Consider the following 18,508-nt stretch of genomic DNA (forward strand, 5'->3'; position numbering starts at 1 on the left):
AGACAGAGGGTGGTGGTGGATGGAAAATTTTCGGACTGGAGGCAGGTTGCTAGCGGAGTGCCGCAGGGATCGGTGCTTGGTCCTCTGCTCTTTGTGATTTTTATTAATGACTTAGAGGAGGGGGCTGAAGGGTGGATCAGTAAATTTGCTGATGACACCAAGATTGGTGGAGTAGTGGATGAGGTGGAGGGGTGTTGTAGGCTGCAAAGAGACATAGATAGGATGCAAAGCTGGGCTGAAAAATGGCAAATGGAGTTTAACCCTGATAAATGTGAGGTGATTCATTTTAGTAGGACTAATTTAAATGTGGATTACAGGGTCAAAGGTAGGGTTCTGAAGACTGTGGAGGAACAGAGAGATCTTGGGGTCCATATCCACAGATCTCTAAAGGTTGCCACTCAAGTGGATAGAGCTGTGAAGAAGGCATATAGTGTGTTAGCTTTTATTAACAGGGGGTTGGAGTTTAAGAGCCGTGGGGTTATGCTGCAACTGTACAGGACCTTGGTGAGACCGCATTTGGAATATTGCGTGCAGTTCTGGTCACCTCACTATAAGAAGGATGTGGAAGCGCTGGAAAGAGTGCAGAGGAGATTTACCAGGATGCTGCCTGGTTTGGAGTGTCGGTCTTATGAGGAAAGGTTGAGGGAGCTGGGGCTGTTCTCTCTGGAGCGGAGGAGATTGAGGGGAGACTTAATAGAGGTTTATAAAATGATGAAGAGGATAGATCGAGTGAACGTTCAAAGACTATTTCCTCGGGTGGATGGAGCTATTACGAGGGGGCATAACTATAGGGTTCATGGTGGGAGATATAGGAAGGATATCAGAGGTAGGTTCTTCACGCAGAGAGTGGTTGGGGTGTGGAATGGACTGCCTGCAGTGATAGTGGAGTCAGACACTTTAGGAACATTTAAGCGGTTATTGGATAGGCACATGGAGCACACCAGGATGGTAGGGAGTGGGATAGCTTGATCTTGGTTTCAGATGAAGGTCGGCACAACATCGTGGGCCGAAGGGCCTGTTCTGCGCTGTACTGTTCTATGTTCTATGTTCTATCCCTGCTTTTGTAATCTATGCCTCGCTTGATAAAGGCAAGTGTCCCATATACCTTTTTCACCGCCCGACTAACATGCCCTTCCATCTTCAGAGATCTCATAGAGTCATAGAGGTTTACAGCATAGAAACAGGCCCTTCGGCCCAACTTGTCCATGCCGCTCTTTTTTTTAAACCCCGAAGCTAGGCCCAATTGCTCACATTTGGCCCATTCCCTTCTATACCCATCTTACCCATGTAACTGTCTAAATCTTTTTAAAAGACAAAAATGCCATGATCCATTTGTTCCTCAGAATTTCCTAGTGTCAGGCCGTTCATTGAATATTGTTTTGTCAAATGACTCCTTCCAAAGTGTATCACCTCACACTTTTCAGGATTAAATTCCATCTGCCATTTATCTGCCCATTTGACCATCCCATCTATATCTTCCTGTATACGAAGACACTCATCATCACTGTTAACCACCTGGCCAATCTTGGTGTCACCTGCCAACTTACTAATTCTAGCCCCCACATAGTCATCTATGTTGTTTATATACATAACAAATGATAAGGGACCCAGCACAGATCCCCGTTGGACGCCACTGGCTGCTGGCTTCCAGTCAAACAGCCTTCTGTCATCACCCTCTGTCTCCTACAACTAAGCCAATTTTGAATCCACCTCCTCAAATTACCCTGTATCCCAAGTGCATTTGCCTTCTTTACAAGCTTCCAATGTGGGACCTTGTCAAAGGTTTTGCTGAAATCCATATAGAACACATCAACTGCACTACCCTCATCTACACACCTAGTCACCTCCTCAAAAAATTCAATTAAAATTGTTTGGCATGACTTTCCTCTGACAAAGCCATGCTGACTAACCATGATCAAGCCATGTCTCTCTAAGTGGAGATAGATTCTCTCCTTCAGAATTACCTCCAATATTTTCCCTACCACTGATGTGAGACTCACTGGTCTGTAAATCCCTGGCTTAACTCTACAACCCTTCCTAAGTGGCAGAACCACATTAGCTGTTCTCCAGTCCCCTGGCACCTCCCCTGAGGTGCTGAGCAAAAACTGATAGCCCAGTTCTGCACACATGAGGACGGCCTCAACCGGGATATTGGGTTCATGTCACAGTATCTGTAATCCCCACAGCTTGCCTGGACCTGCAGAGTCTCACTGGCTGTCCTGTCTGGAGACAATACACATCTCTTTAACCTGTCTTAATGCTCTCTCCACTCAAATTGTCTGTACCTTTAAGACTTGATTAGCTGTAAGTATTTGCATTCCAACCATTATTCTGTAAATTGAGTTTGTGTCTTTATATGCCCTGTTTGTGAACAGAATTCCCACTCACCTGAAGAAGGAGCTTAAGGCTCCGAAGGCTTGTGGCTTTTGCTACCAAATAGATCTGTTGGACTTTAACCTGGTGTTGTTAAACTTCTTACTGTGGTGACCTCCCCTGTGGCCAGAGAAGATTTTGAAATTTGGGTCCGAGCCCCTGTAATCTCCTCCCTTGCCTCCCACAGCATCCTGGGTCACAATTCATCCGAACCTCGAGTTTTGTCCACTTTTAAGATTGCCAACACCTCCAATACCTTGTCCTTCCCTATGTCAATTTACTCAAGAACCTCACAGTCTCTCTCCCTGAATTCCATACCATCGCCCTCATTCTCTTGAGTGAAAATGGATATGAAGTATACGTTCAACATTCTACCAATGTCCTCTGGCTCCACCCATAGATTGCATCCTTGGTCCCTAAGAGCTTTCTCATATCTGCTCTTTGCTCTCCTAATTGCTTTCCAAAGCTCCACCCTGCACTTTCTGTACTCTACTAATGCCTCTGCTGATTTGCTCCCCTGCGAAAAGCTTCTCTTTTCCTTGTCATCGCATCCTTAATATCTCTGGTTATCCCTGGTTCTCTGGGCTTGTTACTCCTTCCTATCACCCTGGAGGGGACATGTTGGGCCTGTACCCTCCCCATTTCCTTTTTGAACGTCGCTCACTGCTCTGTAGATTTCCCCACAAATAGCTGTTCTCAGTGTACCTTGGCTAGATCCTGTCCTACTTTACTAAAATCCACTCTTTCTCTCTTCCCCCCCCCCCCCCCCCCCCCCCATAACAACCTTAAATTGCACCACATAAAAGCAAATTACTGCAGATGCTGGAATCTGAAACCAAAAGAGAAAATGCTGGAAAATCTCAGCAGGTCTGGCAGCATCAGTAAGGAGAGAAAAGCTTTGTCAGAGCTTTAACAAAGGGTCATGTGGACTCGAAACGTCAGCTCTTTTCTCTCCTTGCAGATGCTGCCAGACCTGCTGAGATTTTCCAGCATTTTCTCTTTTGGTTTTAAATTGCACCATGTTGTGATTGCTATTACGAAGATGTTCCCCCACTGCCATCTCAACCACCTGTCCGGCTTCCTGTCCATCTCTCCATTCCTCTGGCTCACTCTGCACTACTTTCATTCCCTTTCCTCTGCCACATTCACTCCACCACTAGTAGTGTCTGAGGTTCCGACCTCTGTTCGTCTTTCATTAAAACCTCCCTCCACCCTCTTTGTTTAAATTCCTATCATCAAACCCCCTAGATTCATAGAATCCCGACAGTGCAGAAGGAAGCCATTCGGCCCATCGAGTCTGCACCGGCAACAATCTCACCCAGGCCCTATTCCCGTAACCCTACGTATTTACCCTGCTAGTCCCTCTGACACTAAGGGACAATTTAACACAGCCAATCTACCTAACCAGCACATCTTTGGACTGTGGGAGGAAACCGGAGAACTCGGAGGAAACCCACACAGACACGGGGAGAACGTGCAAACTCCACTCAGGCAGTCACCCAAGGCCAGAATCGAACTCAGGTTCCTGGTGCTGTGAGGCAACAGTCCTAACCACTGTGCCACCGTGCCGCCCCAAAACCCTCTTTTTGGTTTGGTGTTCATTTTTCATTGCACCACTGAAGTGCTTTGCTTTTTTTTGTCTTTAATAATAACTTCAGGCTTCAATTTGATCAAAGAACCCCTACAGTGCAGAAGGAGGCCATTCAGCCCATTGTGTCTGCACCAACCCTCTGACAGAGCCTCTTACCCAGGCCCTTTCCCCCAACCCACACATTTACCATAATCCAACTAACCTTCAACAGCTTGGGACACTAAGGGTCAATTTAGTATGGCCAATCCACCGAACCTGCACATTTTTGGAGCGTGGGAGGAGACGGGAGCACCCAGAGGAAACTCAGGTACACACGGGGAGAACGTGCAGACTCCACACACAGTGCCAAATGGCCCTTTCCTGTGCCCGAATGACTCTCTGCTTTCATTTATTATTTATGGCAGTGTCTGCTATGTTGGAGGCAAGATTCAGCAAATCATTGAATTTATATTCCTTAGATCAGTAGTTGTCCAGCTTGTTCTTCTGAAGGTAGAAACTTGCTACTACAGGACTTTCTAAGGTGATCCCAAAAACACATTACTTTCTTGAGGTGCTGATTGCAAACTGCATTCTTCTATAATACTCTTTAAAAGTGAATCTAGATAATCTGGTGCTTATGCTGATTCAACCTGCTAATTTAGTTTTCTAACCTCATTTTATAACAAAAGCGAGTGTCGATCAGCAGCAGATCAAAAAGGCAGCTCACCGCCAACTTCTGAAGGGCAATTAGGGATGGACAATGAATGCTAGCCTAGCCAGGTGCATCCATATCTTTTTTCTTTTTTCATTCATGGGACATGGGCGTTGCTGGCTGGCCAGCATTTATTAATAAAAGCAACTTACTGCGGATGCTGGAATCTGAAACCAAAAGAGAAAATGCTGGAAAATCTCAGCAGGTCTGGCAACATCTGTAAGGAGAGAAAAGAGCTGACGCTTCAGGTCCAGACGACCCTTTGTCAAAGCTAAAAGGCATAGAACGTGGGAGATATTTATACTGCAGGGGGAGGGAATGAAAGATGAGTCATAGCCACAGAAACCAGGTGAAAAGGCTGCTACTGGCTGTTCACAGAGAGAATTCTCTTCAGAGAATTCTGAAGAATTCTGGGTCCCCAGAACGTTAGCCGAGTTTCTGGATGAATAGCCTAGCAATAATACCACTACACCATCGCCTTCCGTGTTGGCACAGAGGGATCTAGGTATCCTCATAAATGACAAACAATATGTTCCCACACAGGTAAAGCAGTTAATTCGGAAGGCAAATGTAATGACTTTTATTGGAAGGGGGGTGGGGTTTAAATGTAGGGAAGTCTTGCTACAACCATACAGCATGCTGGTGAGACCACGCCTAAGTATTGTGTATAAGTTTTGGTTTACTCATTCACTGCATTGGAGGCAATTCAGTAGTTAAGGCAATTGCGGCAGACACCCTTGTTCTTGTGTGAGGTTATAATCTTTGCATCATGCATGTCCTGGGACACTGCACCCTTCCTCCAGCAGTGACAGAGGTTTGTGCAGGTGCTGCAGGACTCCCAGTTTCCCGTGCTTGATAAGATCAGGTGGTGTCGTGTCGACCCCTGGAGCTTTGCCCCTGGAGCTTTGCCCCTGACAAATGAGTCAGTAACCGTGGGCAGCACGGCAGCACAATGGTTAGCACTGCTGCCTCACAATGCCAGGGACCCGGGTTCGATACCCGGTTTGGGTGACTGTCTATAAAGTTTGCACGTACCTATGTGCGTTTCTTGCATTGGTACTGCAATGAAGTTACTGTGAAAATCCCCGAGTCGCCACACTCCGGCGCCTGTTCGGGTACACTGAGGGAGAATTTAGCATGGCCAGTGCACCTAACCTTACCTGGTCTGGGCCACATGTAACTCCAGACCCAGAACAATGTCTTAATTGCCCTCCGAGGTGGCCCAGCCAGTGACGCCCACATCCCATGAACCAGAGCACCCGGAGGAAACCCACATAGACACGGGGAGACCGTGCAGACTCCGCACAGACAGTGACCTGAGTCAGGGAGTGTTCTATATCACAATCAGTTCTGTCGTAGCTATCCTGTGTTGGGATTGTTGTTGAGAGTCATGTCTGACGATGATCAGATCCTGCTGGTGCCAATGCCCTAATTTCCCTGCCAGGCATTGTGGGAAAGGCCCTTGCCGGTGCCGTCCTTGTTTGACTGCAGATCCTGGCTGAACACATCCATCGCGAATCCTAGTGTGGTTTCAGAACTGGAAAATCCACAATTAACATTAACAGTCTGGCAGCTACAAGAGAAATGTTGAGAACAAAGCAGACCGCTATACATTGCCTTCATTAATCACACAAAGGCATTCAACCATGTGAGGAGAGGTGCTCTATTTAAGTTGCTGAAGAAAATTGGCTGCCTGCCCAAGCTGCTCAACGTGATCTCCCTTACATGACAACATGATAGATAAGGTCAGCTCTGACGGGGCAACATTGGCATCCATTGAGATCCATGATGGGGTCAAACAGGGCTACATGTTCTGGCACCGAGACTCTTTGGCATATTCTTCTCTTTAGTGCTGTCTGATACCTTCAGGTCATTGACAAAGGATGTCAACTTACATACCAGAACTGACACCAAGCTGTTCGACCTTCCTCAGTTGAGTCCAAAACAAAGGTGCGTCAAATTCTCATCAGAGAGTTGCTTTACACCAATAGGGGAGGCAGTGGCGTCATGGTATTGTCGCTGAGACCCAGGGTAATGTTCTGGGGACCCGGGTTCGAATCCCACCATCACAGATGGTGGAATTTGAATTCAATAAAAATCTGGCATTAAGAATCTACTGATGACCATGAAACCATTTTCAGATGTCGTAAAAACCCATCTGGTTCACTAGAATCCCTACAATGCAGAAGGAAGCCATTCGGCCCATCAAGCCTGCGCCGACAACAATCCCACCCAGTCCCTATCCCCATAAATACACGTATTTACCCCGCTAATCCCCTGACACGAAGGGGCTATTCAGTGTGGCCAATCAACTTAACCCGCACATCTTTGGAGTGTGGGAGAAAACTGGACCACCCAGAGGAAACCCACGCAGACACGGGGAAAACATGCAAACTCCACACAGACAGTCACCCGAGGCTGGAATTGAACCCGGATCCCTGGAGCTGTGAGGCAGCGGTGCCGCCATGCCGTTCGTCATATCCTTTAGGGAAGGAAAATCTGCCGTCCTCACCTGGTCTAGCCTACATGTGACTTCAGATCCACAGCAATGTCTTAATTGCCTTCAGAGATGGCCCAGCCAGCGAGGCCCACATCCCATGAACAAATAAAATAAAATGTCTTTTTGGCTTGACACCTTCGGTGGCAAATGGACTAATCCACTCATATCCATAAAAAGTTTGGTTTGTCCATTGGGATCAGGAAGACAAATGTCATGGTACAGCATGTAGCCATCTATCAGCATTGGCAATATGGTGCTGGAAGTTGTGGAGAGCGTCACATATCTAGATTCCACAATCACCAGCAATTGTCGCTGGACTAAAAATCCAGTGACCCAGGGTAATGTTCTGGGGACCCGAAATCACCACGCACATCGCAAAAGCTGCAGCTGACTAAAAGAGTATGAAACCACAGCAATCTGACCTAAAATGCCAAACTGAGAGTCTATCAAACCTCCGTCGTCTGTGCAATCATCCACAGTCGGGGACAACATATTCTAGACAGGATCCTTGGCATCTCTTGGCAGGGCTGAGTCACCAATTTAGCAGAGCTGGACTGACATACTTGCATCAATATTCACTGGGGGAAGCCAACAATAATAATGTCTCTGTCCCGGCACCTACACAAGGGGGACGATTCTCCCATCTCGCTGCGCTACTTTTTTAGCGTGGCGGGCGATGCGCGGGATTCGCGTGTGCGTTCCCGCCACGATAGCGTCTCCCAACGCTGGATTTCCGGCGGCAGCTGCTCCACACCAGAAATCGGCGGGGTAAGAATGTTAAATCTAATTTAAATGCAATTAACGAGCCCGGGACTGAAGACTTGCTAGCCTCTTCCCACCCACCCCCAAGGGGCACCTTGGCACTTCCCATCAGGCATGAGGCAGTGCCAAGAGGGGGGCTAGGGGATGCTCAATGGGGGGTCCCGCTGCCACTCTGCAGTCGGAATTGGTGGGGGAAGGAGGGAAGCCAACGATCAGAGTGGGGTGGGGGGTTCAGCTGAGGAGGTGGTCAGCCTACAAAGCGGGTTGGCACCGGGAGGAGGGGTGTTCGGGGCTGGGCTCGGGAATGGTTGAGGGGGGGGCAGCGATTGGGCTGGGGGAGGGGGGGGGTGCGGAGAGCAGGCGTTGCGGAGGTCACGGGGGTGGCCAACGATCAGGCTGCTCAGCAATCAAGAGGCCATCAATGGGGGCCCACTGCGCATGCGCCGATCTCGGCACTGACAGATCGGGGCGCGCACAGTGGTCCGCTCAGCGCAATGATTTCAGCCTCTCCAGCGGGGATAGGCACTGCCCCTGAAATTGAATGATATTCACGCTGGTGCACAGAGTGAGGGAGATTTTTCTCTGAACTCCCACTGAAAAAAACCAGTCTGAATTACTCCAGTTCTCATGCAAATTCGACATGTAGATTATTTTTGGGAGAATTCCGGCCAAGAAGAGATAAAAATGATGGGACTTGATGGGAGCTTATGTGATGGAGGGACATGTTGGGTAATTGAAAAGGAAAGTTGCTGTGTTACTAAGATAAAGGCAAAATACTCCAGATGCTGGAATCTGAAACAAAAACAGAAAATGAGGAGAATCTCAGCCGGTCTGACAGCACCTGTGGAGAGGGAATAGAGCCAATGTTTCGAGTCTGGGTGGCCCTTCATCCAGCTCTGACAAAGAGTCATCCAGCCTCGAAACGTTGGCTCGATTCTCTCTCCACAGGTGCTGTCAGACCTGCTGAGTTTCTCCTCCTTTTCTGTTTTTGTTGCTGTGTTAGTATTTGGGGATAGTTGGCAGTTGCGAGGCAGGGAGTGAACAAGACTGAAGGATGTAAGGTGATGAGATGAAGTGGGCAGTAACGCCATTAGTGGCTGATACAACTACGCAGGGAGCAGTCTGAAATCAACTCTTAGCCACCTTCAAAGCAGAGGAGGCATATTGAGAGGGTTTTCCATTCGACTCACCAGTTATTGACTCCTTGGGGTGGCACAGTGGTTAGCATTGCTGCCTCACAGCGCCAGGAACCCGGGTTTGATTCCGGGCTTGGGTCACTGTCTGTGCGGAGTCTGCACGTTCTCCCTGTGTCTGTATGGATTTCCTCCAAGTGCTCCGGTTTCCTCCCTCAGTCCGAAAGGCTGGTCAGGTACATTGGCCATGCTAAATTCTCCCTCAGTGTAGCCGAACAGGTGCCGGAGTGTGGCGACTCGGGGATTTTCACAGTAACTTGTGAAATAGGACAGCACAGTGGTTCATGCTGCTGCCTCACAGCGCCAGGGACCCGGGTTCAGTTCCCAGCTTGGGTCACTGTCTGTGCGGAGTTTGCACATTCCCTCCGTATCTGCGTGGGTTTTCTCCGGGTGCGCCGGTTTCCTCCCACATTCCAAAGATGTGCGGGGTAGGTTGATTGGCCATGCTAAATTGCCCCTTAGTGTCAGGGGGTTAGTAGGGTAAATAAGTGGGGTTATGGGGTTAGAGGCTGGGTGGGATTGTGTGCGGTGCAGAGTCGATGGGCCAAATGGTCTCCTTCTGCACTGGAGGGATTTTATGATTCTAAAAAAAACTTCAGTGCAGTGTTAATGTAGGCTACTTGTGACACTAATAAATAAACTTTAAACATCATTGCCATGGAATGCAACAGGCGACTGTGATGGGACACGGGCTTTTGTGGATAAGCTGCCGGATTTACCATTAGAAAGGAAAAATGCCTGCCTATGATGGGTGGCTAATTCACGACTGTCCTTGTTCCTCCATTGTTGGAAGTGGAATTCCAACAGCTTTGTCTCCACCTGGGCTTCAAAGCACGACATGGAGATGTCAGGTTTGTGTGGCAATCCGCAGGCCTTTCATTTTAATCTAATGGCCAGTGGCACATTTAATCGTACTTAAACGCAACGGAAATTGCTTCTTGTACAATTTCATTTTGACCGAGGAAGATTCCAGTGCCCCCGTTTGCTTATCTTGCAGCTAATCTATTAATTTGCTTAATGACCACCCACGTAGAGTGGAAATCTCAGTACTCCTCTTCCATTACGTAGCACCTGAAGGTACACTGGAATGTGACTAATTGTGAGCAACCTTTATTGTCAAAAAAGGCAAGAACCTGCGTTGGTGGAGAATTAAGTTTTGGGTGAAGTGATGGTGACCTGTCCTATCAGTATGATTCGGCATTTTGCAAAGTTTGCATAACGTCCTAACAGATCTCGGGTTAAGCTGCATATGAGACGATGTGACTTCCCAACAGCAGAGTGGGATGGAGGGACCCCACACGTTTGGGTGAAAGGGTTTCTCTGTGTCCTGGTAGATGAGTTCAGATCCACTGTAGCAACTCTGGTACAAAGCTTCGGATTTGGGAAGTAAAGCTGCCTGCAGAACAGCTGGTTAAACTGAGGGGCTTGTGGCCTTTCCCACCACACTGGGCCTCACTTCTTGGACACAGAATTTTCAAAGTTGTTCCATCCTTGTGCATTTTGATGAGCATTTTCAGCACAGTTTCTGATTGCTAACATTGCTGTTTGTGACATCTTGCTGTGCACTGATTGACTAAACTCCAACAGATTCATTAGATTTGTGTGTCTCAAACCCATCATTACACACGTTTAGAGACTTGTTAACCTGCCTTTTACAGAGGTCAGGTGTTCATAACCCCTCCCTCTCCCTCACCCTCACTCTCTCCTCCTCCCTCACTCTCTCCTACTCCCCCACTCTCTTCCCCCTCCTCCACTCTCTCCCACTCCCCCACCCTCACTCTCTCCCCCTCCCTCACCCCCACTTTCTTCCCCCTCCACCTTGCCCAGCCCTTCCCTCTCCTTTCACCGCTCCCCTTCCCTGATGTATCTCTTCCCCCAACTCCTTCCTCTTTCTCTCCGCTCCCTCCACCTTTCTCCCTCTCACCCTTCACTGTTTATCTCTCCGATTTCTTCTTTTGCATCAGGGCGACATGTTGGCACAGTGTTTAGCACTGCTGCCTCCCGGCTCCAGGAACCCGGGTTCGATTCACAGCTTGGGTCACTGTCTGTGCAGAATCTGCACATTCTCCCCGTGTCTGCGTGGGTTTCCTCAGGGTGCTCCGGTTCCCTCCCACAGTTGAAAGACGTGCTGGTTAGGTGCATTGGCCATGCTAAATTCTCCCTCGGTGTACCCGAACAGGTGCCGGAGTGTGGCGACGAGGGGATTTTCACAGTAACTTCATTGCAGTGTTAATGTCAGCCTACTTGTGACACTAATAAATAAACTTTAAAATCTGGTTAATGTGTGACTGGGATGGGGACCCAAGCGTGTGGTGTTTCCATGCCTTTGTTGATCTTGTCCTTCTAGGTGGTAGAGATCAGTAATTTGGAAGGCGCTGTCCGTGTCTGTGTGGAGTTTGCACGTTCTCCCCATGTCTGCGTGGGTTTCCTCCGGGTGCTCCGGTTTCCTCAAACAGTCCAAAGATGTGCGGGTTAGGTAGATTGGCCATGCTAAATTGCCCCTTAGTGCCAGGGGAACAAGCTAGGGTAAATGCATGGGGTTATGGGGATAGGGCCTGGGTGGGATTGTGGTCGGTGTGGACTCAATGGGCCAAATGGCCTCCTTCTGCACTGTAGGGATTCTATGACCCATCTGACCTGCTGTTGTAGCCACAGTATTTAGGGACTAGTCTGTTTCAGTTTCTGAATGGTAACCCAGAAGGTTGCTCATGCGGGATTCAGGAGTGGTAATGCCAAGGCAGGTGGTTAGATTCCCTCTTGTTCCAGATGTTCACTGCACATCTCCTGTGCGGCATGAATGTTTCTTGCCATTTCTCAGCCCAAGTCCAAATGTTGTCCAGCTCTTGCTGCATATGGACACAACTGCTTCAGTATCTGCGGAGCTGTAAATGGAACACTGTATAATCCTTGCGGAACATCCCACTTTTGACTTAATGATGGAGAGAAAGACATTGATGACCAAAAGAGAAAACGCTGGAAAATCTCAGCAGGTCTGGCAGCATCTGTAAGGAGAGAAAAGAGCTGACGTTTCGAGTCCAGATGACCCTTTGTGAAAGAAAAGTCATTGGTGAAGTAGCTGAAGATGCTTAGGCCTAAGACACTACCCTGAGAAACTTCTGCAGTGATATCAAGGGGGAGCCGAAGGCTTAGTGGTATTATCGCTAGAATATTAACCCAGAAACTCAGCTAATATTCTGAGGACCTGGGTTCGAATCCGGCCACAGCAGATGGTGGAATTTGAATTCATTAAAAGAAATATCTGGAATTAAGAGTCCACTGATGACCATGAAACCATTGTCGATATGGTTCAATAATGTCCTTTAGGGAGGGAAATCTGCCGTCCTTACCTGGTCTGGCCTACATGTGACTCCAGAGCCACAGCAACGTGGTTGACTCTGAACTGCCCTCGGGCAACTAAGGATGGGCAATAAATGCTGGCCAGCCAGCGATGCCCATGTCCCACGAATGAATAAAAAGAAACTGAGATGAATGACCTGCAACAGACACAGTTATCTCACTTTGTGACTTCAACCAGTTTTCTGCCTGATTCCCATTGACCAGTTTTACTTGGGTTCCTTGATGCCACACTTGGTAACACTGCATTGATATCAAAGGCAGTCACTCTCACCTTACCTTGAGTTCAAACTGAGTGCCTCAGGCAGAAGCCAAACTGAGCATCATGAGCTGGTTATTTCTGAGTAATTCTTTCACGGAATGCGAGCATCTCTGCTTAAACCAGCATTTATTGCCCATGTCTAATTGCCCTTGGGAAGGTGGCGAGCCACCTTCTTAAACGGCTGTGGCCCAAATGGTGTCGATGCCTTCACAGAGCAGTTGGGAAGGCAGTTCCAGGATTTTGACTCTGTGACAAAAGGAATGGGAATATAGTTCCTGCTCAGGATTCTGTGCGTCTTGGAGGGGAACATGCAGGTGGTCCCATGCATCTGTTGCTCTTGTCCTTCGAGATGGTAGAGGTTGTGGGTTTGAAAGGCGCTGTCGTAGGATCTTTGGTGGTGAATTGCTGCAATGCATCTTGTAGATGGTACACCCTGCAGCCACCGAGCGTTGTTGGTCGGGGGAGTGGATGTTCATGGAAGGGGTGCCAATCAAGCGGGCTGCTTTGTCCTGGATGGTGCCAAGCTTCTCGAATGTTGTTGGAGCTGCACCCATCCAGGCAATGGAGAGTATTCCGTGACAGTCTGTGCTGATCAGGCATGCTGCTTTGTCCTGGATCGTGTAAATCTTCATGCGTGTTGTTGGTATCAGGATTAATGTGTTTTGCTTTACAAAGTGTAATCCTTGAGCAAGCGGAAATTATACTGTACCTGCTGGATTAGACACTTGGATTTAGTCTCCTGAATGCAGCAGTAATTTTGGATCCTAATACAAATAAATGTTAAGCTGGAATGTGGCATTCCCATGAAACTGCGTCTCCATCCTTGTCCTCAAAGTAACATTTTTAACCTGGCGCTTGTTTTTCTTCATAGATTGTCAGGCAGAACAACGCATCACTGAACACGATAGATGGGCAAGTACCTGAAGATGTTGATTTGCAAACCATGCGGTAAGTTTAAATTTGGGCTCTTTATCTTAAAAAGAAAATTCAAATGTCGGTGTCTGCCATGACTCAGTCAGTAGCACTTTCACATCTGAGTCAGAAGGTTTTGGGTTCAAGTCCATTCCAGATGCTGATGCACACAGTCTCGAGACTGGCACTCCAGTGCACTGTGGACTGTGGGAGGAACCCCCCCATCTTGGGACTGTGGGAGGAAACCGGAGCACCCGGAGGAAACCCACGCAGACATGGGGAAGAAGAGGCGGCACGGTGGCACAGTGGTTAGCACTGCTGCTTCACAGCTCCAGGGACCTGGGTTCGATTCCCGGCTTGGGTCACTGTCTGTGTGGAGTTTGCACATTCTCCTCGTGTCTGCGTGGGTTTCCTCCGGGTGCTCCGGTTTCCTCCCACAGTCCAAAGATGTGCGGGTTAGGTTGATTGGCCATGCTAAAATTGCCCCTTAGTGTCATGAGATGTGTAGGTTAGAGGGATTAGTGGGTAAAATATGTAGGGATATGGGGATAGGGCCTGGGTGGGATTGTGGTTGGTGCAGATTCGATAGGCCGAAGGGCCTCTTTCTGCACTGTAGGGTATCTATCTATCTAACATGCAGACTCCGCACAGACAGTGATCCAAGCCGGGAATCGAACCCAGGTCCCTAGCGCTGTGAGGCAGCGGTGCTAACCACTGTGCCACCGTGCTGCACACTATCAGTCCTGAACTTCCTGGTTGTCAGCTTAAAAACTGAAATGAAAGGACAATTTTTTTTTTTAATCTGAAGAGTATAAGATGACACCATTTTAACTTCCCTCCTTTTTTTGAGGTCCTCTTCCAAACACATCTGAGATTTGATCAGCCGAGTGACTTTCTGAAACTGGTGGCTCAGTTTGCTGAGGTGGTGTGACAGCGGAGGAAGGAGGTGATTCTCTGTCAGATTAGTCAGAGGAAGAAGTTCCTGATATGATTCAGTCTGAACTGCTAGTGTCGGAAAGCGAGTGATGGAGTTCAAAAGAACAGGAAATAATAATCAGTAAATTGTGAGGTGAATGAAAAGTAAAAGGTTTTTGAAAAGAAAACATTCCAAATTAGATACTAAGACCTGCAATACTCCCATTTTTCATAGTCAGAGTCATAGAGGTTTACAGCATGGAAACAGGCCCTTTGGCCCAGCTTGTCCATGTCACCCTTTTTTTTAAACCCCCAAGCTAGTCTCAATTGCCCGCGTTTGGCCCATATCCCTCTATACCCATCTTACCCGTGTAACTGTCTAAATTCCACCATCTGCCGTGGCAGGATTTGAACCTGGGTCCCCAGAATATCCGCTGAGTTTCTGGATAGTCTGGCGATAATACCACTAGGCCATCGCCTCCTGTCCTGGTGAGCCTGGTTTCCCTGCCTATCCCCCAACGAGCACCACTAACAGCGCGAGAAGACAGGGGGACTGAAATTGTATATTTTTTTTAGAACTTAGCCAGTTAGTTGTTTCAAAACCTGGAGTTCCTTCACACTCGCCATCGTGTGGTGGTGGCAATTGGGTCTAGCTAGTGATTTAAAAACAAGGGTGGTGCGAACAAGTTAGGCCAAAGGGCCAATCTCCGTGCTGTAAACCTCTATGACTTTATGACTGTCAAATAGCAATTCATTCTAACAAGCAAGTAATGTCCATGAATAAAGTGTCGCTCGTCCTCTGCGTAATTTTCACACTCCTCTCATAACTTCTTTGCAGCCAAGCTCATATCAACATCATCGCTGGTGCCTGTATGGCATTGGGCCTTCGATTTGCAGGTTCTTCTAATGCAGCAGCTTTCAATTGTTTGGTAGGTAATGTCATCAAATTCAGTGATGTTTTTCAAAATGGAGACCGTCCCTTGACGAGGCCTTTGTCACTTTGCGGGGGTTGTTGTTGGCTGATGAATCCAGTTAATATGTCAGAAAGTGACTCTTATGTCAAACTGTGGTAACTAGTTGTTTTTATTGTCTAGCACAAATACGTGAAAATGTTTCTGGAATCTGTCTCCTCACCTGTGGCAGCGCTGGTAAGTTTCATTTCTTCTCTCCTTACGTTTTATAATCAATTCATAGTTGTGGGGTTAAATTGTAGTGTTTCTTATATTTTTGTACTCATTGAGGTAAAGAGATGTTTTATCAAGCACGGGATGGTGCAGCGGTTGGCATTGCAGCCTCACAGTGCCAGGGATCCGTGTTCAATTCCAGCCTTGGGTGACTGTCTGTGTGGAGTTTGCACATTCTCCCCGTATCTGCGTGGGTTTCCTCCGGCTGCTCTGGTATCCTCACACGCTCCAAAGATTTGCAGTTTAGGTGGATTGGCCGTGCTAAATTGTCCTTAGTTTCCAAGCTGTGTAGGTTAGGAGGACTGGCAATGATCAGTGCACGGAGTTACGGGGTTAGGGCGGGGGATTGAGTCGAGCTCAGTTGCTCTTTCGGAGGGTCGGTGCAGACTCGATGGGCCAAAAGGCCTCTTCTGCTCTGTAGGGATCCTATGATTCTGTGTCCAGTTCAGGTCGAATTATTTTGTTAAATTGATTAAATTGTTACAGAGAGAGATTGAATAGGTTGGGACTTTATTCCCTGGAGCGTAGAAGATTGAGGGGAGATTTGATAGAGGTGTATAAGATTTTGATGGGTATAGATAGAGTGAATGCAAGCAGGCTTTTTCCGCTGAGGCTAGGGGAGAAAAAAACCAGAGGGCATAGGTTAAGGGTGAAAGAAGAAAAGTTTAAAGGGAATATTAGGGGGGGCTTCTTCACGCAGAGAGTGGTGGGAGTGTGGAATGAGCTGCCGGATAAAGTGGTAAATGCGGGGTCACTTTTAACATTTAAGAAAAACTTGGACGGGTTCATGGATGAGAGGGGTGTGGAGGGATATGGTCCAAGTGCAGGTCAGTGGGACTAGGCAAAAAATGGTTCGGCACAGACAAGAAGGGCCAAAAGGCCTGTTTCTGAGCTGTAATTTTCTATGGTTCTATGATCACACTCATTTCGCAAAAATGTGTTTTTAAAAATTCATTCGTGAAACATGGGCATCGCTGGCTGGTCATCATTTATTGCCCGTCCCTAGTTGCCCAAGAGCAGTTGAGAGTCAACCACATTGCTGTGGCTCTGGAGCCACATGTAGGCCAGAGCAGGAAAGGATGGCAGATTTCCTTCCGTAAAGGACATTAGTGAACCAGATGGTGCTGGCCTTGGAAAGGGTCCAGAGGAGGTTCACAGAATGATCCCTGGAATGAAGAGCTTGTTGTATGAGGAACGGTTGGGGACTCTGGGTCTGTACTTGTTGGAGTTTAGAAGGATGAGGGGGATCTTATTGAAGCTTACAGGATACTGCGAGGCCTGGATAGAGTGGACTTGGAGAGAATGTTTTCTCCAGTAGGAAAAGCTGGAACCAGAGGGCACAACCTCAGGCTAAAGGGACAATCCTTTAAAACAAAGATGAGGAGGAATTTCTTCAGCCAGAGAGTGGTGAATCTGTGGAACATCTTGCTGCAGAAGGCTGTGGAGGCCAGATCATTGAGTGTCTTTAAAACAGAGATAGATAGGTTCTTGATTAACAAAAGAATCGGGGGTTATGGGGAAAAGACAGGAGAACGGGGATGAGAAAAATATCAGCCATGATTGAATGGCGGAGCAGACTCGATGGGCCGAGTGGTCTTCTCCTATGTCTTATGGGTTTTTACAATAATCGACAACGGTTTTATGGTCATCAGTAGATTTTTAACTCCAGATATTTTTTATTGAATTCAAATTGCACCATCTGATGTGGCGGGATTCGAACCTGGGTCCCCAGAACATTAGCTGAGTTTCTGGATTAATACCACTCGGCCATCACCTTCCCCTCAATGATCCTATTGGCATCTAATATCTGCATATGCACCCTCCCAGGAAGTGTTGCTGGACAGTGATCAGGAGTCAAACCCATTCTCCATCCCTCCCCAAGCAGAGTTCAACTGCACTGTCCCGAGAGGGCGTTTTATCCCATCAATCTAGGTTGCGGTAACAGAACCCACGCTGGGAGATGCTTTCACCCCGGGGTGACCTGTTTGCAGCCCTTTTATACGTGACGTGAATTGTAAGGAACATTTCAAAACTTAGTGTCCGTGATTGCTGCTTTTCTTCGATGATGGCCGAGAATGGAAAGATGGAAAGACGGCTCCAGTCTGCTGCATCTCCCTGTTCCAGCTTAACTTGATGGTGAGAGCACCCTCCTCACCAGCAGCTGACCTGTCAGTCTCACTTTGCTGATTGAAAGCCTCCTTCCTCTTGACACCACCAATGCTGGCTGCGAAAACTGGAAGCAGCTCACCTTAGCGTGCATTGGAAGGATTAGGTGGTGACACGGTGGCACAGCGGTTAGCACTGCTGCTTCACAGCGCCAGGGACCCGGGTTCGATTCCCAGCTTGGGTCACTGTCTGAGCGGAGTCTGCACATTCGCCCCGTGTCTGCGTGGGTTTCCTCCGGGTGCTCCGGTTTCCTCCCACAGTCAGAAAGACGTGCTGGTTGGGTGCATTGGCCATGCTAAATTCTCCCTCAGTGTACCCGAACAGGCGCCGGAGTGTGGCGACTAGGTGATTTTTATGATCTGCACAGGTAGTGAACCAAGCAGGGAATCGAACCCAGTTAATGGTTCTTATCACTCAAGACTTCAAATCATAGAATCTCTCAGCACAGAAGGAGGCCACTCAACCCATGCCCCAGCTCTTTGGGAGAGCTGTTGAATTAATCCCACGACCCCGGCCCCACCTCCCTGCTCCACCCGGAAATGTTTCACTCTCCCAAGCATTTCTCTAATTCCCTTTTGAGGGTTTTCATTAAATCTGCTTCCGGC

The 18,508-nt window shown here is 48.0% G+C and overlaps 1 protein-coding gene across 2 annotated transcripts in view; it reads left to right on the forward strand.

The window, feature by feature from the left end:
- The window catches only part of anapc1 (anaphase promoting complex subunit 1), a 248,134-nt gene that overhangs the window by 177,189 nt on the left and 52,437 nt on the right, over positions 1-18,508 (forward strand). For both annotated transcript variants that reach the window (XM_078212275.1, XM_078212276.1), the window contains exons 35-37: positions 13,598-13,674; positions 15,392-15,482; positions 15,648-15,701. In XM_078212275.1, coding sequence (XP_078068401.1) covers positions 13,598-13,674; positions 15,392-15,482; positions 15,648-15,701 — 222 coding nt within the window. The remainder of the gene's footprint in view (positions 1-13,597; positions 13,675-15,391; positions 15,483-15,647; positions 15,702-18,508) is intronic.

Source organism: Mustelus asterias, chromosome 5 (genome assembly GCF_964213995.1).
Source record: "Mustelus asterias chromosome 5, sMusAst1.hap1.1, whole genome shotgun sequence".
Classification (NCBI taxonomy): domain Eukaryota; kingdom Metazoa; phylum Chordata; class Chondrichthyes; order Carcharhiniformes; family Triakidae; genus Mustelus; species Mustelus asterias.